The 22,069-nt window shown below is 44.6% G+C and overlaps 1 protein-coding gene and 1 long non-coding RNA gene across 4 annotated transcripts in view; one reads left to right on the top strand and one right to left on the bottom strand.

Moving 5' to 3' along the window:
* Positions 1–13,029, top strand: part of LOC144494711 (zinc finger protein 462-like) — a 41,357-nt gene extending 28,328 nt beyond the window's left edge. For all 3 annotated transcript variants that reach the window (XM_078213922.1, XM_078213924.1, XM_078213923.1), the window contains 4 exons: positions 206–429; positions 6,046–6,172; positions 9,774–9,897; positions 10,345–13,029. In XM_078213922.1, the coding sequence (XP_078070048.1) occupies positions 206–429; positions 6,046–6,172; positions 9,774–9,897; positions 10,345–10,579 (710 nt within the window). In that variant the 3' untranslated portion in view covers positions 10,580–13,029. The remainder of the gene's footprint in view (positions 1–205; positions 430–6,045; positions 6,173–9,773; positions 9,898–10,344) is intronic.
* LOC144494713 (uncharacterized) lies at positions 12,606–17,627 on the bottom strand. The gene is made up of 3 exons (XR_013498141.1): positions 17,522–17,627; positions 14,987–15,068; positions 12,606–12,691 (listed from the first exon to the last, which is right to left on the bottom strand). It is a non-coding gene; the product is annotated as an uncharacterized LOC144494713 (long non-coding RNA).
* Positions 17,628–22,069: the final 4,442 nt, after the last annotated feature.

Raw genomic sequence — 22,069 nt, 5'->3', positions numbered from 1 at the left:
TAATTGCTGGCTGCAAATTAATTGCAGATCTGACTCTTAACGTTATCCTTGTCTGCAGAGCATAGTGATCTTAACCTTATTGAAAAATTGATGCGTTGCTTTCTATATTGCTTCATGAGCCAGTACTTTGCCCTGCTGGGTTTAACGGTGGTTGTTTGTGGGGTTAGTAATGAGAAATGCTTTTTCATCTCTTGCTGTTGTACAGAGGAGAGGGTTGTCCCCATTGAAGTCCGCCGCTCGAAGCTCTCCAGACACTTGCAAGGGATTGTGTTCCGATGTGACAAGTGCACGTTTACCTGCTCTGGCGATGAGGCTCTGCAGCAACACATGGAGAAACACAAGGAAATGAAACCGTACAAGTGCCAACTGTGTTACTACGAGAGTAGAATAAAGGACGATTTAGAAAACCATCTACAGGAAGAACACAAAGTAACTTTGATTATTGTTTTGGATTGTATCTTCCTCCTGGCCTGTAATTTAGTGATTAAACCATCCCATTAACACGTTACCGTTAAGTGTTTTTCTACCATTAAGCATAGTGTTGAACTCTTCAAACTGCCTCCACCCCACTAATTCAGCTTAATTGTTGACACAATTATGTAGCTTTACCTGGTGAATGATGACCACCTAAGTTTACATCGAACGTACAGCAAGTAACAGGTCCACGCCGGTGTCTCTGCTCCACACACGTCTTCTCCCACCCCTCTTCGTCTCAAGCTATCATCATATCCTTCCATTCCTTTCTCTGTTACATGTTTATCCAGCTTTCTCTTAACATGTTTCTCTGCAATTCCCTTCAATTAATGGCCTTGGGAGCGAGTTCTACATTCTCACCCCTCTCTGGATAAAGATGTTTCTCCTGAATTCCCGGCTGGATTTAATAGCGACTGTTTTATACTGATAGCCCCTAAACCTATGAGTCTTTTATCAAAATGTTGCAGGTCATTTTCGTCAGCCTTTTCATTCAGGTTCTGCTATAATGATGGAGTTGCTCAGTACACCTCATGTGGGTTTTAGAAACCCTAATCATAGAAACCCTACAGTGCAGAAGGAGGCCATTCGGCCCATCGAGTCTGCACCAACCACAATCCCACCCAGGCCCTACCCCCATATCCCTACACATTTACCCGCTAGTCCCTCTAACCTACGCATCTCAGGACACGAAGGGACAATTTTAGCATGGCCAATCAACCTAACCCGCACATCTTTGGACTGTGGGAGGAAACCCATGCAGACACGAGGAGAATGTGCAAACTCCACACAGACAGTGACCCAAGCCGGGATTCGAACCCAGGTCCCTGGAGCTGTGAAGCAGCAGTGCTAACCACTGTGCTACCGTGCCGCCCCAGGGTTTGTGCAACATGAGGGACGTCCAATCAGAGCCTCAGTAGAATGGGGGAGGGCGGGTAGTTTAAATACTGGCGTTCCTGGGCATCAGTTTTCCTCTTGATTATTTTCCAGACCCTTTTTGGTGAAAGGATCTAATCAAAGGTCACTAATCACCCACAGTAATGTGCTGTTTTGTTCCATGCTCCATGTAGAAGGACTCGGGGCTATTTTAAATCAAACTGACAACTGTGCTGATAAAGGGATAATTCACCTAGAAAAATACTCCGAAGCTTAGATTTTGCAGGTTAAAGATCAGATACGGATCAACAAAGAACAGTACAGCACAGGAATGGGCCCTTCGACCCTCTAAGCCTGCGCCGATCATGATGCCTGCCTAAACTAAAATCAGGCTAAAGTCCAACAGGTTTATTTGGTAGCACGAGCTTTCGGATTACTGCTCCTTCATCAGGTGAGTGAAGAGTTCGATTCACAAACAGGGTATATGCCGTTTGTGAACTGAACTCTTCACTCACCTGATGAAGGGGCAGTGTTTCGAAAGCTTGTGCTATCAAATAAACCTGGTGGACTTTAACCCTGGTGGTGTGAGACTACTTACTGTGCCCACCTCAGTCCAACACCGGCAACTCCACATCATAAACTAAAACTGTATGCACTTACGGAGTCCGTATCCTTCCATTCCCATCCTATTCATGTATTTGTCTAGATGCCCCTTAAATGCCGCTATTGTACCTGCTCCCACCACCTCCCTGGGCAGCGCAAGTGTACCTAATTGTGTAGTGTCTCCCGCTGCAGTGGGACAAGCTGTGTTACAGGTAGGAAAAAGACTTGTGGGGGAAGGATAGGTTACAAAGGAATGTCAGTGAATCCCCTGGAGTCTGGAATTTGCAAACTGCTGCGATTGCCTGCTGACCGACCAGCCACAGCAGTCCACAGGGGGTTCAGTGATATTCAGGCAGTGAAGTCGAGACCTTAGTCAGATTTGCACCTGAAGTTGTATTGCTGGCGTTGCTAATTCGGGGAGATGGGGATAAAACGTTACAAACTTTCTGTTGAGAAGGAAAACAGCTTCTCTATGGCATCATAGAATTGGACTGGTACAGCACTGAAGGAAATCACTCGGCCCATTCTGCCTGTGCTGGCTCTTTAGAATCATTAGAAACCCTACAGTGCAGAAGGAGGCCATTTGGCCCATCGAGCCTGCACCAACAAAAATCCCACCCGTACCCTATCCCCATTACCTCACGTATTTACCCTGTTAATCCCCCTAACCTACACCTCTTTGGATACGAGAGGGGCAATTAGCATGGCCAAGCCGAAAATCGAACCCAGATCCCTGGCGCTGTGAGGTAGCAGTGCTCACCACTGTGCTGCCCTATTCTGTTGAATCTGCTTCCACTGCCCTTTCAGACTCAGAGTTCCAGATCAGAACTCATTGCCCCCGCAATACTACTGACCCCTGCCAATTCCCTTCAGTCTGTTCTATCTGAATGAAATCAAGAATGTTTACTGATTTTTACCTGTTTCATTTTTGTCTGATGATGAAATCTGGGCAAATCCTTCATTAAACAGCTTTAATAAACTGGGTAGTTAGTGTGTATCATGCACCTGGTTTGGAAAGCCAGCAGGATGTGTCGTAGTTCAGTGTTCTCATGCTATTGTTACAGCATTGGGTCAATACTCTCAGCTACAGCATCTCATTTGCCCACCATTGTAAAACAGCACTGCCCTGATTGACTTGGTCAACCTGATGAATGCTTTGGCACGGCTCACCTCAGCATTGAGTCAAGGGATCACCACTTCCAGAATGTGGGAATAACTCAAATGTGCCTCAAAAACATGAGGTTTAAAAGAATCCGAGTGGGAGATGAGGTGAATTTTTCTACACAGCGAGTGGTTGTGAGACGGAACGCTCTGTCCGAAAGGGCGGTGGAAGCAGATTTAAAAGGAAATTAGGTAGATAACTTCACAGAGAGCTGGGAGTGGGACTAATTGTTTAATTCTTTCAAAGTGCTAGCACAAATATGATGGGCTGAACGGCTTCCCATGCTCATTATTCTTATGAAAGCTGGTTTGAAATAGGGATGTCTGTAGGATGATAGGAGCAGAATTCGGCCATTCAGCCCATCAATCCTAGTAGAGCTGCTCATTTTCAAACACTGTTAAATTGAAAAAGCCATTTCCATTTGATCAACCCCGTAAGTTCTTCCGAATCTCACTAATTCACCGCTGTTTTTTAATTTAAAAATCTCACCTGCCTCTGGCTCTTGTACCAATCACCTTAAATCTGTGCCTCCTCCCCCCACACCCGCCCGCTTACCAACCCGCCCGCTTACCAACCCGCCCGCTTACCAACCCGCCCGCTTACCAACCCGCCCGCTTACCAACCCGCCCGCTTACCAACCCGCCCGCTTACCAACCCTCCCGCTTACCAACCCTCCCGCTTACCAACCCTCCCGCTTACCAACCCTCCCGCTTACCAACCCGCCCGCTTACCAACCCGCCCGCTTACCAACCCTCCTGCCACTGGAAACAATTTCTCCTTGTTGGTCCTGTTAAAACCATTCATAATGTTGAATGCGTCACTAAATCTCTCCTTTGCCTCCTCAGCTTCTCCACTCTCTCCAAATAGAGTCGGCATAGTGATTAGCACTGCTGCCTCTCAGCGCCCGGGACCCCCGGTTTGATTCCTGGTTTGGGTCACTGTCTGTGTGGAGTTTGCACGTTCTCCCCGTGTCTGCGTGGGTTTCCTCCAGGTGCTCCGGTTTCCTCCCACAGCCCGAAAGACATGCTGGTTAAGTGCATTGGCCGTGCTAAATTCTCCCACAGTGTACCCAAACAGGTGCCAGAGTGTGGCGACTGGGGGATTTTCGCAGTAACTTCATTGCAGTGTTAATGTAAGTGTACTTGTGACACTAATACTTGAACTTCAACCCTAGTATCATTCTAGTAAATCCCCTGTGCTCCATGACTGTGACACCCTTCCTACAGTGCAGTGCTCAGAATTGGACACAGTATTCTTGTTGAAGTTGTACAAGACATTGGTAAGGCCACACTTGGAATACTGTGTGCAATTCTGGTCACCCTATTATAGAAAGGATATTATTAAACTAGAAAGAGTGCAGAAAAGATTTACTAGGATGCTACCGGGACTTGATGGTTTGAGTTATAAGGAGAGTCTGAATAGACTGGGACTTTTTCCTCTGGAGCGTAGGAGGCTGAGGGGTGACCTTATAGAGGTTCATAAAATAATGAGGGGCATAGACAAGGTAGATAGTCAATATCTTTTCCCAAAGGTAGGGGAGTCTAAAACTAGAGGGCATAGGTTTAAGGGGAGAGATACAAAAGTGTCCAGAGGGGCAATTGTTTCACACAGAGGGTGGTGAGTGTCTGGAACAAGCTGCCAGAGGTAGTAGTAGAGGTGGGTACAATTTTATCTTTTAAAAATCATTTAGATAGTTACATGGGTAAGATGGGTATAGAGGGATATGGGCCAAATGCGGGCAATTGGGATTAGTTTGGCCGAGGGGCCTGTTTCCATGCTGTAAACCTCTCTGACTCTATTGTTGCTGAGGTTTAAGCAGTCAAAGGTTTAGCATAACATCCTGCCTCCATGATTTTATTTTGGTGAATGGATGTGGAGACCATGTTTCGGGGCTTATTTTATGTTGGCAAACTTTCCATTTGAAACCATATATTTAGGATCCTCCCGATAGGGCAATGAAAGCGCGCAGTTGCAAAGTAATTGACACTGTTGCACTGCTTGTTGTATTTCTGGCAATGAGAGTTTTGCAATTTGCATTTGAAAAGCCCCCAGTGTTCATTGCTCCATATTCGCGTGTAGTGATCTTGGAGCCAATGAGCACGCAATCCCTGGCACGCATCACATTTGATGTTGGTTCTGCGTCAAAGGTAATGCCGCTTCCAAGCGGCAGGGACTGGAATCCCTTACGCTTTGGAAGGCTTGAGCACAAATTCCTGGCCTGCGCTCCCCTTCCCAGTGCTGCAGGAATGCCACGCTGTAACTTCACAGTAACTTCATTGCATGTTAATGTAAGCCTACTTGTGACACTAATAAATAAATGTCTTGTTTGTCTGCCCTGTCCAGTTGGTTGATTACTTTAAAGAGGAGCAGGGGACTTCTCCTCAGCATCCTGACAGCCCACATGACACTTAAGAAAAAATTATCTCGTCATTATCACGTTGCTGATGTGGGATCTTGCTGTGCACAAATTGGCTGCTGCATTTCCTACATTATGGCAGTGACCGCATTTCAAAATGTATTTCATTGACTAAATGCTTTGGGATGGCCTGAGGTCATGAAAGGTGCTATATAAATGCAAGTTTTTTTTCCACCTGTAATACTGGTGAGAAATATTTTTGAAAGGAAGCATCATGATCATAGGATCCCTCCAGTGCAGGAGAAGGCCATTCGGCCCATCGAGTCTGTACTGACAGAGAAACTTAGCCAGGCCCTTTTCGTCACCCTATCCCCACACATTTACCATGGCTAATCCGTCTAACCTAATGATCTTAATCCATTTGTCAGATTGGATGTGGTGAAGTAAGGGTGGGGAGAGGCTTGTGTGGAGCATAAACACTGGCACCAACTAGTTGGGCCGAATGGCCTGTTACCATGCAGAAAATTCCACGTTGGTCATTGAATGTTCTACAGTCTGTTGTCTTCCCCAATTTCAGGTCGTGCGTAACTTTGAATTGGTTGGTCGCGTTAACTTGGACCAGTTGGATTCTAAAGATAAAGACTGGTTCAGCAGTGAGGAGGAGGCCAGAGAAGAAGAGAAAAGCAGTGTTGTGGAACAAAGAGGTTCGTGTTTTCAACAATTTGTCTCTTATTTAAAAATAAATTTTGTGTTCACTTTGTCTCTAGATGGGTTGTAAATATGATGGTGGTGTGGGGGGAGAGAGACAGATTGGGACGTTTTTTAGTACATCATAAGCGGCCGAGAAGCCAAAAGAAGATCTGTATTTTTGCATAGCGTCTGTTGACAGCACTCTGCCACCAATAGGTTGGAGGCAAGGAGGGGCTGGAATGGGTTTGATTTTGAATTGATTTATTCTTGTCACATACTGTGAAAAGTATTGTTTCTTGCACACTATACAGACAAAGCATACCGTTCATAGAGAAGGAGAGAGTGCAGAATGTAGTGTTACAGTCATAGCTAGGGTGTAGAGAAAGATCAACTTAGTGCAAGGTAGGTCCATTCAAAAGTCTGATGGCAGCAGAGAAGAAGCTGTTCTTGAGTTGGGACTTACAGCAAGCAGTCCATTTTTAAGAAAACCCACCAACACCTCTACTTTCTTAGGAGGCTGAGGAAATTCGGCATGTCCACTACGACTCTCACCAATTTCCACAGATGCACCATAGAAAGCATCCTTTCCAGATGTATCACAGCTTGGTATGGCTCCTGCTCTGCCCAAGACCGCAAAAAACCACAAAGGGTCGTGAACGAAGCCCAATCCATCACTCAAACCAGCCCCCCATCCATTGACACTGTCTACACTTCCCACTGCCTCGGGAAAAGCAGGCAGCATAATCAAGAACCCCACACATCCCATACATACTCTCTCCCGCTGCCTTCTGTCGGGAAAAAGATACAAAATTCTGAGGTCACGTACCAACTGAATTAAGAACAGCTTCTTCCCTGCTGCCATCAGACTTTTGAATGGACCTACCTTGCATTAAGTTGATCTTTCTCTACACCCTAGCTATGACTGTTACAATACATTCTGCACTCTCTCCTTTCCTTCTCTATGAACGGTATGCTTTGTCTGTATAGCACGCAAGAAGCAATACTTTTCACTATGTTAATACATGTGACAATGAATCAAATTTTCCAATGAGCAAAACAACCTGTGTGGCCTGTTTCAAAGCATCTCCAGGAACTGCTCCAAACACAATCATCTACATAAAAATCAATCCCGGTCACTTCTACACTTCTGACAGGTGGAATTAGCCAGTCGTCTCCATTATTGTGGGGTCACAACCTGCAGCTGTTTATGGATCAGCAGTGTGATGGGTTGTGGTGAAGGAGATTGTGTTGGTGTTCTGGCAAAGCGGCATTGTTCCTGAGGCAGTCCACTACGTTGTAAACGGGCTTATTTTGGTCACAATTCAGAGCTTAAAGCATAAGAACTCTGAGCAGGAGTGTAAGGCATTCAGCCCCTCGAGACTGCGGCACTGTTCAGTACGATCATGGCTGATTTTGTCTCGGTCTCGATTTCACCTTCCTTCCTGCTCCCCGCAACCTTTCATCCTGCTACTCATTAAAAATCTATCTCCCCCCTCAAATGTGTTTGGTGTTCCAGTGTCCACTGCACTGTAGAGAGTTCCACAGCTTCACCATCCTGTGAGTGAAGTAATTCCTCCTCATCTCTGTTTTAAATCTGCCTTCCTTTATCCTGAAACTATGGCGCCTCGTTCTGGAATGACCCATAAGAGGAAGCATCCTTTCCACGCCTACCTTTTCAATCTCCTTTTGCATCCTGTACACCTCAATTCGATCTCCCCTCATTCTTCCAAACTCCACGTATAGGCCTAAACTGCTCAGTCTCTCTCCATAACTCCTTCATCTCTGAAATCAATCTAGTGAACCTTCTCTGAACTGCCTCTAATACATTCACATCCTTCCTCAAGTAAAGGAACCAAAACTCTGTGCAGTACCCCAGATGTAGTCTCAGCAATCTCCGATACAGTTGCAGCAACATTTCGCTACTTTTATCACTAATGGAATAGAATATAAATGCCAAAATTCCATTTCTTTCTTTATTACCTGCTGCATCTGCATACTACCTTTCTGAGATTCATGCATGAGGATACCCAGATCCCTCTGCACCAAAGCGCTCTCAAGTTTTTAAGTTTTAAGTTTATTTATTAGTGTCACAAGTAGGCTTGCATTAACACTGCAATTAAGTTACTGTAAAAATCGCCTGTTCGGGTACACCGAGGGAGAATTTAGCATGGCCAAAGCATCTAACCAGCCCGTCTTTTGGACTGTGGGAGGAAACCAGAGCACCCGGAGGAAACCTGCGCAGACACGGGGAGAATGTGCAGACTCCACACAGAAGATGACCCAAGACTGGAATTGAACTGGGTCCCTGGTACTGTGAGGCAGCAGTGCTAACCACTGTGCCACTGTGCTGCCCAGAAACAGTGAAAGGTCTCTCCGTTTAGGTAATAAGGTTAGCAGAAATCTGAGGCTAAATTGTCCATTGCTTTGTGTAGCTAATTGCATTTTTCTAACACAAAGCTGTGACAGCATCCAAATGAGAGTGGACCTTGCCACAGGCTTTTGTATGCTAGCTTGGAAATATTGGAGCCTGGTTTCATTTTGCAATGTGCACTTGGGGTTATTCCAGTGTAATTTTCAGCTGAGAATATTGAAGGATGTGGGTCTGATCCCAGACCACTTGAACCAAACTTAGAGAATCATCTTAGAGTCTAAAGGTCATGGGTTCAAGACTCGCTTCAGGGATGTAAACGCGATGAAACGTTTCATCAAAGCCCTCTCTGCCACCTTGGATAGATGTGAAAGATCCCAAGGCATTATTTTGGAGAGGTTTTTCCCTGCATTCTGGCCAATATTTATTGGGAGGAGATGACAGGGAGAGTCTGTGGGAGGATTTGAAAACAGGCTTTGAGAATTTTGGAAGGGTGGCATTGCTTAACCAGGAGCCAGGATGGATTAACAGACACGGGGATTATTTGATCTTTATTTCATTGCTGTTTGTGGGAGCTTTCTCTGTGTAAATTGGCTGCTGTGATATCTACACAAACAGCAGGGGCCACATTTTACAGCCACGTGCTTTGGGAGATTCTGAGATTGTAAAATGTGCTAAATGAATGGATGTTTTTTTCTCTGTCTCATTTATTTTAGTATTTTTCTTGCTACGTGACTTGGACCAAGAGCTGTAATCTTCAAACTTACATCGCTCTCCAACAACAACATCTGTCTCCCAAGTTTAAGAGTGATTTGTTCACCTGTCTTTAGCTTTTCAGAGAAACCGGAAGTGGTTGAAGTGGGAGCAGTCTGTATTTAACCTTGTTCTGACTCAGTCTGATTAGGTTCAAGGTGAAGGGGGGGGAGGTTTAACACAGATATCAGAAGGACATATTTTACACAGAGGGTGGTGGGGGCCTGGAATGCGCTGCCAGGCAAGGTGGTGGAGGCGGACACACTGGGAACGTTTAAGACTTATCTAGACAGCCACATGAACGGAGTGGGAATGGAGGGATACAAAAGAATGGTCTAGTTTGGACCAGGGAGCGGCACGGGCTTGGAGGGCCGAAGGGCCTGTTCCTGTGCTGTTTTGTTCTTTGTTCTACAACTCTCTTTAACCATCCTCCTGTATATGTGTGACATTGGAATCTGTTTTAAACCAGATTTGAACGATTGGTTTGATTACAGGAATTGAGACGTGCCCAGGGAGTGGCATTCGTATTTACAACGAGAAAAGATTCCCGTGCGAGTTCTGTGGCCGCACGTTTGCCCGTGGTTTTGACTGGGAACGTCATATTCAGCGACATGGAATGTAAGAACTTAAAAATTATTAATGCCATACTTGGAAAACGTTTGGTTTAAGTAAACGTGGGCGACACCGCTGCCTCACAGCGCCAGGGACCCGGGTTCGATTCCCGGTTTGGGTCACTTGTCTGCGTGGAGTTTGCACGTTCTCCCCGGGTTTGTGTGGGTTTCCTCCGGGTGCTCCGGTTTCCTCACACAGTCCAAAGATGTGTGGGTTAGGTGGATTGGCCGTGTTAAATTGCCCCTTAGTGTCAGGGGGACTAGCTCGGGTAAATGCATGTGGCTATGGGGATAGGGGCTGGGTGGGATTGTGGTCGGTGCAGACTCGATGGGCTGAATGGCCTCCTTCTGCACTGTTGGGATTCTGTGATTCTACGGGTTCTATAAGATGGTTCGCTACCTCTACCTGAACTGTTTCTCTCTCATTATTGTTTTGTGTTATTTTTAAAACCAGGGCTCTGAGTGAGAGCAATCATCAAAAAAGTGAAAGCAGTCCAGTAACCGAGAACGCCAGTGAGGAGAATAACACTACACCTTCAGGAGTGCGAGAGCATTTAGATACAGCTGACAATTTACATACAGAAATCTCTTACCAGGACCTGCCATCCTGTCCAATCTCTGTAGCATTAATAAAGGAAAACTCCCAGGATCTAGATACTGAGACCAAAAATAAGTCTGAGCTATGTTAGTATTCTTGAAGCATTGTGCAAGTTCCTTCTACCCTTCGAATTTCTCCCTCTTCCCCCCCACCCCCCCATGTTCTCCTGATTCACTTTGGCGCAAAGTTCTGTGGGTCCACTTGACCCTTCAGTACCTCATCAAAGTGTCTGTTCTTCCTGCGCGGGTCTAAGCGGTAAGTACTGACAGACTGCCGGCTCAAAGAGGACATCTCGGCTCAGTCCTGCTATTGATGTCTCCACACATGGGCACTGGAGTGTGGTCGAGAGCTAGAGACCTTGCCAAATTTTACCTCTCCTGGACTGAGGCTAATTGTAAAACCTCCTACTGCCACCCATGGTCAGGTCAGTAAACTCAGATGGGAAATTAAGCCTTTTGGACACTTCTGAATAGTGTAACTCTGGGTCATATACCACGTGGTGTTCACCTACTGAGCCATTTGGGGAGCTTTCACCTCCTCTTCCCCATCCGATCCCCTCTCCGCTCCTCTGTTATTCCCCCCTTTCTGCCCCCCCCCCTCTCTCCACCTCCTTCCACCCCCCTCCTACCCTCTCCTCTTATTCCCCCTATCTCTCCTCCACTTCCTCTCCTCCTCCCCTCACTGTCCCTTCTCCCAGCTCCCCCTCTCCTCCCCCCCCCACTTGCCTCCAACTGTCCCTCTCCTCCCCCACCCCCCCAATGCTATCCTCCACTTCTTTCCTCTCCCCACCCCCATCCTTTGTTCAAATGAATTGTGTAAAAGAAAAATAATATTGGGCACTGCCTCATTAATCTAGTAAGTTGTGTTTTATTTTAAACTTAGTATGGTCTTGTGGGAATATCATTACTTCACTAGCAATTGTGACATTCATTGAAGTAATCTTTCATTATTACTCTTTACTTTAAAAAAAAACGCAAAATATCAAACATGTGAATTGAGAACCAAAACCCTCCCCCCAACCCCCCAAATTTGACTTTGACGCAGTCATCAATCCATTGATGCATATCCAATGGGACCTGGGATTTAACCAGTCAAGCAGCTCAGGTTCAGTGAGTGTCATGCTATGATGGGACATATTTTCCAGCTGCTGTATTGTAGCCCACATCTGGCTGAGTTCAAGGCGCCTGGTTGATTCATGTCCAAAGAACCATTTGTAAGCAGTTAGCTTAACTCTCCATTGGTCGCACAACGTCGGCTGTAACGACTGAAGGTCCAGCTCTTCCTCCTCCTCCTCCCCACCCACACCCCCAGTTAAAGATTCTAACCTTTACCTCGTGAAGGAGAAATGGAAAGCGTCACCTGTAATAGTTGACTGTCTTCCTGTTCACTTGGGAGGAGATTTAGAAGCGTCTCTTCGAACTGGTGTCAGCGGCGGCGTGATGGAGACATTTCCAAATAGTGAGGAAGGACCAGGTTGCGCCCCGTTGCTATAGTTAGGTAGATACTGAGCCCAGGTCACTTGTAGCACCAACATTGATTTGATTTTGTGTTGTGTGTGTGTGTAATACAGAACTGAACAAAGCTTACCATACTAAGAGTACATTGTTTTCTTGCACTAATGCATCTGGTAAAATGTTTTTTTTTAATCGATTATTTAAAAGGAAACTTGTTTGTATAGCAGATATGGTCCTAACGATTACTGTTAATGTAGGAAAAGTTGGTGCAAAAGGTGATATGATTTGCAGTACCTCAACATTAATCTTTAATGAATGTTCATTCTGTAACAGTGATACCTGTTCATAAACTGTGTAGATTTCCTTTTTTTCTTGCACATCTCCATTGAGACGTGTGTTACAATGTTGTAGTGAGACTACTTTACACGAATAAGAATTCCATAGGTTAGGTTTTGTTTGCCAAGTTTACAGTTTATTCTACTTTTTTGGTTTTATATAAAACACTTTAATTAAATCACTATATGGGTTGTCAAGACCCATTGCTCGTTAAATGACCTTTTGTTTGGCACACGTCTCTTCGGTTCCGATCCAGATGTTTGCATTTTCAAATGAAATATTATTGTGATCAAGGTATTTTTGAAATGATGCTTTCGGAGAACAGCAGCAACTCGTATCCTGTTCCGTGAAGCAGTTCATTAAACTTCACCTATTTTCATGTTGAAAACAGGGGGGCAAAATGGGAGCAGTTTCTGTGAAAAAGACAGGGATATAGCAGATTACCATGTATATTGTGTTCTTTCTGTTGTCTACATTGTAGTTTAGGAAACTTTTAAATATTTTTGTTATCTAAGATACTTTCGAAGTTGACTGTTTAGGACATACATTGGAAGCCTGTTGTAATTTTAAACCAACTGAAAGGGTTGAGGAAATGAACTCTGTAAACATTACCAAAATTGATTGGCTTTCCTCTGTATTTTGATAGTGCAGCTTCTGAACGATGCTGCTTTAGTTTCTAGCTGATCTGTAAATACTGTACTTCCTGGTATTTTGTTTTGCTGACTTGATAAATAAAAAGTGATGACTCCTTTTTAATTTTGTAACTTTCTTGGGAGATTTGTTTCTTTCCCTATTAAACACCACATCAATCCAACCAACAACTTAACTGTGAGTAATCGCACCTTTTGAGATTGTCAGCTCAATCTGGCATCCTGTCCAGAAACTGGCTTTTGGCATGTTGAAGTAGAACCCTGAGTAACAGTGATACCTGTTCATTAAACTGTGCAGATTTCCTTTTTTTTTGTGCGGCATGGGCATCGCTGGCTGGGCAGCATTTATTGCCCATCCCCTAGTTGTCCAAGGGCAATTGAGAGTCAACCACATTGCTGTGGCTCTGGAGTCGCATGTAGGCCAGACCGGGTAAGGACGGCAGATTTCCTTCCCTAAAAGACATCAGTGAACCAGATGGGTTTTCCGACAATGGTTTCACGGTCATCAGTTAATTCTTAATTCCAGATATTTTTTATTGAATTCAAATTCCACCATCTGCTGTGGTGGGATTCGAACCCAGGTCCCCAGAACATTAGCTGAGTTTATGGATTAATAATCAAGTGATAATACCTCTAAACCATCACCTCCCCTGCGTTAGAAAGTAGCTTAGCTGTAATGTGCTGACAGCATCCAGATGTGACTGTGAACTTGATCGCTGCAACGACAGGTATGATGGATTCTGATAGTCTTTTTTTTAGTTTTGAAGGGCTTGGATTTGGTCAGGGTGGAGCATTTGTTTCCATTTGGGTCGTGTCCAAAACTAGGGCCCATCAATATGTTAGTCACTAATAAATCCAGTCGGGAATTCAGCAGAAACATCTTTATCCAGAGAGTGGGGAGAATGTGAAACTTGTTCCCGCACGGAGTGGTTGAGGTAATAGTATGTCCCAAGGCATTTCACAGAGCATTATAGAACAGGAGCATTATAAAATAAAGTATGGCACTGAGTCACATGAGATATTGGGTCAGATGACTAAAAGCTTGGTCAAAGAGGCAGGTTTTATGGAACATCTTAAAGAAGGAAAGCAAAGTAGGGAGGGAATTCCAGGTCTCCGGGCCTAGGCAGTTGGAGGCACAGCCACCAAAGACTGACTGATTAAAATCAGGAATGCTCAAAAACCCAGAATTAATGGACTGCAGACATCCCAGAGGGATGTGGGGCTGAAAGAGATTGGGGGGGGGGGGGGGAGGCTATGGAAGGATTTGAAGCCAGGATAAGCATTTTAAAGTTGAGACATCAATGATCTATGTTGGCGCCCAGTCAAGCAAGCATGGGATGTCGGAGTGTGATGGTACAGTTCAAGACCCAGACAGCAGAATTTGGATGGCACCATGTTGAGAGGGTAGAGTCTGGGACACCAATCAGGAATGCATTGGAAGAGTCAAGTCTAGATGTAAAAATGGGGTTTATCCAACAGCCTGATAGGCAATGTTCTGGAAATGGGTGGTCTTAGTGTCACACAAATGTGCTTGGAACATCATGTCTTGTCAACAGGCACCCAGTTGCAGAGAGACTGGGTAAGTCTCAGTTGCCAGGGAAGGGAATGGAGTCAATAATTAGGAAAGTGAATTTGGAACAGGGCTCTCAAACAATGGCTGCAAACTTCACGATGGGGACAGGGAGAAACGGTACAAGGATTCACTGATGGTGAGATGAAGTAAGTGTTAATTGTTCAGGTTGGAAACTCCAAAGCACTTTATGGAGACCGCCCGAACCATAAGTTTTGCACCTTGAATTTGGTTAGGATAAGCATGAGATGTTTCACTTCAGGTATGATTCAACAACCCACTAGGGAGCTTTTACCAAACAAAGTTTAAGAATATAGTCAACATACATAGAAAGAAAACTAGCAATACCTTTTATCAATTACAAACAAAAAAACAACACAATAATGTATTCACCCTGAATTGAATATTAAAGCTGTTCCAGCAAACCAAAACCTTTCACGGACAAAACCCTTTTCACAGGCTTAATACAGCAGAGGTTAAAATCTCACTTGACTGGAATTAAGTTTTTTTTGAAGCCTTCACTTTCCTTCCAGAGGGCAAAATGTTGCCTTGAGATAACCAGCAGAATTTCTAAATAGAACAGAGAGAAAGAGACTTCAGCTTCTTTCTTGCTTGATGCCCCTGCTAAAACTAAACTCCAGTCTCAGAATTCACAAAACTGAAACCTTCAACTCATTGGAAAGAAAAACAACTGTCCAAAAACACACGACCTTATCTCCTAACAATGCAGGATCATAAAACTAATCCCAGAGTAAACACAAACAACTTTTAAGCCATTTGAGAAGCAATAAAAGGACAATTCCAGGGTGGCACTGCTGCCTCACAGGGACCAGGGTTCGATTCCCGGCTTGGGTCACTGTCTGTGTGGAGTTTGCACGTTCTCCTCGTGTCTGCACGGGTTTCCTCCGGGTGCTCCAGTTTCTGCCCACAGTCCAAAAGACGTGCTGGTTAGGTGCATTGGCCATGCTAAATTCTCCCTCAGTGTCCCTGAACAGGAGTGTGGTGACTGGGGGATTTTTGCAGTAACTTCATTGCAGTGTTATGTAAGCCTACTTGTGACAGTGATAAATAATCTTTTAAAGAAAAGGTTGGCAACAATGGCATCACTGAAGCTGTGAGCTGCAGAAATCATGATTTAAAAAAAACCCTTTCTTAAAGGTACACTAACATCATATAAGGATGGGAGGAGGTTCATGAACTGTGATTATGGATATGTCGGACTGTTTCAGTGCTGTAAAATCCACATAGAATCTCAGCTTCTTCTTCCACCTTCACTTCAATCTAACATGTTCAAAGTGGTAATCGGATAGATGGTGATATAAGGACGATTACAATCTATACACATGTAACCCCCTGCTGACAACTATATGCTCTGACCAGCTGAGTTAAGTAAAGCTGTACCTGGGATGTGCTTGATGTTATAAGGGGCTACTATGTAAATGTTCAATTAACAGGATCCTGAGTTCTTAGCGGTTGGTGTTGAGCGAGGCTAAATTTCCTATTTACCAATAAATGTCAGTACAGGCGTGAATGAAAAGGATTAGTGGATGCAGTTGCAATCTAGAGTAATAACCTATTAATAATAGCGCGGTGCCTCCTAAAATGGTAAGTATGTAAACCTTATAAGAAAAGGTTCAGGACAACCATGCAAAAGGAATAACAAAAATAAATTTATTTTCTTGCATTGTTGCGTCTCATAAAACAGGTAAAGAGCCCAAACTAAAGATTTTTCAATTAAACAGTTTCAACCCTGAGAAATGTTCAAAATATTACCAAGTGCTTGGATTTATAAACGTTGGGGCCCATACGTTGGTGCACATATGAAGAAAACACGTCCTCAACAACACACTGCCGATCCCGTTCAGTGTCTGATAGTATAGTCTCCAGTTACTCACGCAACCATCACACACACAGTCCAGAAGGGTCTGCGAGCGGGAAGATGATGCAGCAGGAAAACAAAATGCAGCAAGCTGTCCGTGTAGTGACGCAGGTCCAGTGCGCTGAACTCTGTCCTCCTCGGCAGTGCTACTTAGCAAGTTAGCTTCAGCTAATCCTCGTTCTCTCCGTCTTCTCAGTGAAAACTACGCCCGGCGTTTATAGCTGACTGTCCCTCACCGGCAGTTTCTAGCAGAAACGTCCACGCTTGAGAGTACAAGACGATGCACTTTACACTTTTTCTCAACAGTAATGAAAATAACAAACGGGACTAAACCTTGCTGCCTTTCACTTCAAACTGGAAAAAACGAGTTACTAAACTGCGACAAACACGAGCTTTAACTGCACAGTAATATTTGTGCCCATACTGTGAAGTATGTTAGTCCACAAATATTATTTGCCCCGACGTTAAAACTGGGTTTTTACCGCATGGAAACAGCTCCTCTTTCCCACATGTGTCTCCCCACTGCAGCTTCCTCTTCCCCACGTGTGTCTCCCCACTGCATCTTCCTTTTCCCCCCGTGTGTCTCCCCACTGCAGCTTCCTCTCCCCCACGTGTGTCTCCCCACTGCAGCTTCCTCTTCCCCCCCGTGTGTCTCCCCACTGCAGCTTCCTCTTCCCCACGTGTGTCTCCCCACTGCAGCTTCCTCTTCCCCACGTGTGTCTCCCCACTGCAGCTTCCTCTTCCCCACGTGTGTCTCCCCACTGCAGCTTCCTCTTCCCCATGTGTCTCCCCACTGCAGCTCCCTCTGCCTCCCGCCGTTTTTTCTTTTTCCCTCCCCCTAAGTAATCTGATTGGCTTAAAGTGCAGCTCTCTAGAAAACGGATTGGCTTAGCTTACATCACTCAAACAAACAGTATCTGTTCACGGGATTGGGCCCAGTAAACAGGATATTGAAACTCGCAAGAAAACAAAGAACAATGGGAAATGTCTTTTTCATTAAATTTACCCATATTTCAAGAAAACACACTCTTTTCATTTTTCTTTCATTTATCCTTTTTTTCAGGCCCCGACACACACAATAACAAAAACTCCTTCAAAATATCCAGAGCTACTTTGATGATGAGGATATGGATTATACAGTTACCATAGCTGCTGAATTGTCATGGTTTTGCTTGGAGGTTTCAAACGGATTCTCCACAGTGGGAGTTGATGAAAAGTTGCAACAGCTGATCTGTGTTCATGTGGTTTAGTTGCTACTGCGCGAACCTCTGGCTGAGATTGTACACGTCATGACTTTTGAGTGTCTAAGCTGACACTGACTCCAGTCCAGAGGGAGTGCTGCTTTGTCAGTTTCCTCCTTATAGTCACCCTTCAGATTATTAAACTGATTGTTGTTGTGGAAAGAGGACATATATATAACACACATCCCAAAGTGCTGCATAGGAGAACCAGAAAACAGAATATGACATTGAGCCACACAAGGAGATATGAGGACAGGTAGTGATGAACCTGCACAAGGTTTTTGAGGAGGCTTTCGAAGGAGGACAGTGACACTGAAGAGCTTTTGGGTGGGGATTCCAGAGCTTGAGACTGAGGGAATTGAGGGCACAGTTGTCGATGGTGGAGCGATTAAAATCGGAGTTGATGAAAAAGCCAGTATCTCAGGATTGTTGGGCTGGAGCAGATTACAGGATGTGGAGATGCCGGCGTTGGACTGGGGTAAACAACACCAGGTTAAAGTCCAGCAGGTTTATTTGGTAGCAAAAGCCACACAAGCTTTCGGAGCTCCAAGCCCCTTCTTCAGGTGAGTGAAGAAGGGGCTTGGAGGTCCGAAAGCCTGTGTGGCTTTTGCTACCAAATAAACCTGTTGGACTTTAACCTGGTGTTGTTAAACTTCTTACCGCAGATTACAGGGACAAGGAGGGGAGAGGCTACGATGGAATTTTAAAAGCAGGATGAGAATTTTGAAATCAAGATGTTGCTTGTGTGGGAGCCAGTGTAGGTACAGGGGTGAAAGGTGACTGGGGCTTTGTGCAAGGTAGGACACACACAGCAGTGTTCTGGATAAGCTTGAATTTACAGAGGACAGAATGAGAGATACCAGCCAGGTCAAATAGAATTCACGACAAATAGTTCAGCTACTTACTCTCTAGTGTCCTATTCAGTGTCACTCTTACAGAATAGTTGCAGTGACCGCTTGCTTACCTGTCACTGCAGACTCGTGGGCTCTATGAGGAGAGGCAGTGAGAGGCTTCAAGAAGACGATCATCATCCCGGTACCAAAGAAAGGCCAGGCAGCGTGCCTTAATGACTATCGTCCGGTGACTCAGACATCCATCATTATGAAGTGCTTCGAAAGGTTAGTCATGGCACGAATCAATTCCAGCCTCCCAGATTGCCTGGATCCACTACAGTTCATCTACCGCTGCAACAGGTCCACAACAGATGCCATCTCACTGGCTTTGCACTCAACCCTGGAACACCTAGATAACAAAGACACCTATGTCAGACTCCTATTTATTGACTACAGCTCAGCCTTCAACACCATTATTCCTACAAAACCCATCTCCAAACTGGGTCTCGGCACCTCCCTCTAGATTCCCTCTGGATCCTAGACTTCCTAACCCACACACCACAATCAGTAAGGATAGGCAACAACACCTCCCCCACGATCATCCGCAACACCCAGTGCCCCAAAAAGCTGTGTCCTCAGCTCTTTACTATACTCCTTATACACGTATGACTATGTGGCCAAATTCCCCTCCAATTTGATTTTCAAGTTTGCCGATGACACCACCATTGTGGGTTGGGTCTCAAATAATGATAGGACAGAGTACAGGAAAGAGATAGAGAATCTGGTGAACTGGTGACGACAATAATCTCTCTCTCAGTGTCAACAAAGAGGAGATAGTCATCGACTTCAGGAAGTGTAGCGGAGGATGTGTCCCTGTCTGCATCAACAGGGACGAAGTGGAAATGGTCAAGAGCTTCAAGTTTCTAGGTGTCCAGATCACCAACAACCTGTCCTGGTCCCCCCCACGCCGACGCTATAACTAAGAAAGCCCACCAATGCCTCTACTTTCTCAGGAGGCTCAGGAAATTAGGCATGTCAGTTACAACTCTCACCAACCTTGGCAGATGCACAATAGAAAGCATTCTTTCTGGTTGTATCACAGCTTGGTATGGCTCCTGCTCTGCCCAAGACCACAAAAAACTACAAAGTGTTGTGAACGAAGCCCAGTCCATCGCGCAAACCAGCCTCCCATCCATTAAAACTGTCTACACTTCCCGCTGCCTCAGACAAGCAGCCAGCATCATCAAGGACCCCACGCACTTCAGACATTCTCTCTTTCACCTTCTCCTGTTGGGAAAAAGATACAAAAGTCTGAGGTCACGTACCAACCGATTCAAGAACAGATTCTTCCCTGCTGCTGTCAGATTTTTGAATGAACCTACCTTGCACTAAGTTGATCTTTCTCTACACCCTAGCTATGACTGTAACACTACATTCTGCACTCTCTCCTTTCCTTCTTTATGAACGGTATGCTTTGTCTGTATAGCGTGCAAGAAACAATACTTTTAACTGTATCTCAATACATGTGACAATAATAGATCAAACCAAATCAAATCAAATATAAATTTAAAACATTGTCGACTTTTAAGTAAATTCAAAAGGATTTTTTTTAACCTGAGGGATCTAGAGCAATACCCACCTGATATCCTCAAGTTAAATTCCATAATTTGAGGAGTCTTTGTATGCGCCACTTTGACAATGGACAGCAGCTGCTTTAGTGAGCAAGAAACAGCAAGAAAAAACCTGTTTGCTGATGAAATCTGAGATGGGAAATGGGAGCGTATAAACCAACATAATTCAGTGGAGAAGGGATGGTAATTTAGTTTACTGAACCCGGCCGACTGGTATTAAACATTAACATGAACACATTTTCCAATGAAAGATAATTAATGACTGAATAAATTGATTTAAATACAGAAGCTGTGTTGCACTTGTGCTGCAATTATGTTTGGCTGAAGAAAGCTGTAATTAGTATATTGACCCACTGGCCAATGAGTAGTAGCTTTACATTCGAGTAGACTATTTATGTTTTCCTCATTCTCTATGCGATAAATGTTAAAGTAAACATTAACTTCACAGGGCAGGAGCAGAGCGACATTCCATGTGGAACTTCACTGATGATTTTCCTGTTTGTTTTTAGTATTTAATGTTAACTGTCGTTTAGTAATAAGTCTCCTTGTACATAATCCACCCTGCAAGTAAATCTATACCTCCTGAAAATTCTGTCTTGTTAATAACATACAGCTGGGAATGAGAAAAGCCCATTTGAATCCATCCTTTCTACAGAATATACTGTATCACACACAGATCATTGGTTTAGGAAGAGGCCATTCAGCCCCTCAAATCTGTTCCTCCATTCAGTAAGATCATACTTGATCTGTATATTAACTCTATCCACTCACTTTAGCTCCAGATCCTGAGCTTTATACATCACTCCAGCAGAAATCTATCAGATTTAAAAATATGATTGAGCCAGTGACTCCATTTTGTGGGAGAGAATGCCTCACTTTTATTATCCTTTTCATGAAGGAGTATTTTCTATCTTTGCTCCTGAGTGTCGTGGCTCTGATTTGAATGTAATATTTCCTTGACACAAGCTCCCCCACCAATCTATGTTTTTACACAATGCAAAACATATATGTTCATTTTTCTCAAAATCCCAAAACCCTCAGTCAAATCACCCTTAACCGTCCATGTTCCAGCAAATAAGCCTGGTTTATGTAATCTCTCGTCATATCCTAACCAACAGAGTTCTCATAACCTCCTGGTGAATTTGCTCTGAATTCCTCCCAATGGTACAATGTACACACTACTCCCAGGGCTTTGGAGAGCGGGAACAAAACCTGCTCCTCTTTATATTCTATCCTATGTCCTATTCTATTCGGCGGCATGGTGGCACAGTGGTTGGCACTGCTGCCTCACAGCGCCAAGGACCCGGGTTCAATTCCGGCCTTGGGTGACTGTGTGGAGTTTGCACGTTCTCCCTGTGTGTTCATGGGTTTCTTCTGGGTGCTCCGGTTTCCTCCTGCAGTCCAAAAGATGTGCTGGTTAGGTGGATTGGCCATGCTAAATTGCCCTTTTGTGTCATGGGGACCAGCAGGGTGAATGCGTGGGGTTTATGGGGATAAGGCCTGGGTGGGATTGTTGTTGGCGCAGGATTAATGGGCCGAATGGCCTCCTTCCGCACTGTATGATTCTCAAGTGCTGGAAATGACTCTGAGAGGAACCATGACCCTGAGCCTTTGAGTCAAGCACAAGAGTTTGAAGAAGCAGTGTGGAGGTGAGAAAGAAGTGTTCTTGAATGTGACGTCTGGGAGATTATAGCAAGGCTATTCCACAAAATCACCTCAGTGAAAATGAGACAGGATTCAAAATATAAATTTAGGGTTAACGTCAGGAAATTCTGGTTCACACATTGAATCGAATTTAATTAGGATGGTGAGGTATACATTTTAGAACTAAGAAATAATGTATAGAATCATAGAATCCCTATAGTGCAGAAGGAGGCCATTCAGCCCATCAAGTCTGCACCGACCACAATCCCACCCTGGCCCTATTCCTGCAATCCTCATTTACCTGCTAATCCCCCTGACACTAGGGTCAATTTAGCATGGCCAA

The sequence above is a fragment of the Mustelus asterias genome, chromosome 6 (assembly GCF_964213995.1).
Source record: "Mustelus asterias chromosome 6, sMusAst1.hap1.1, whole genome shotgun sequence".
Taxonomy (NCBI): domain Eukaryota; kingdom Metazoa; phylum Chordata; class Chondrichthyes; order Carcharhiniformes; family Triakidae; genus Mustelus; species Mustelus asterias.
This window is presented reverse-complemented; position numbering and strand designations above follow the sequence as displayed.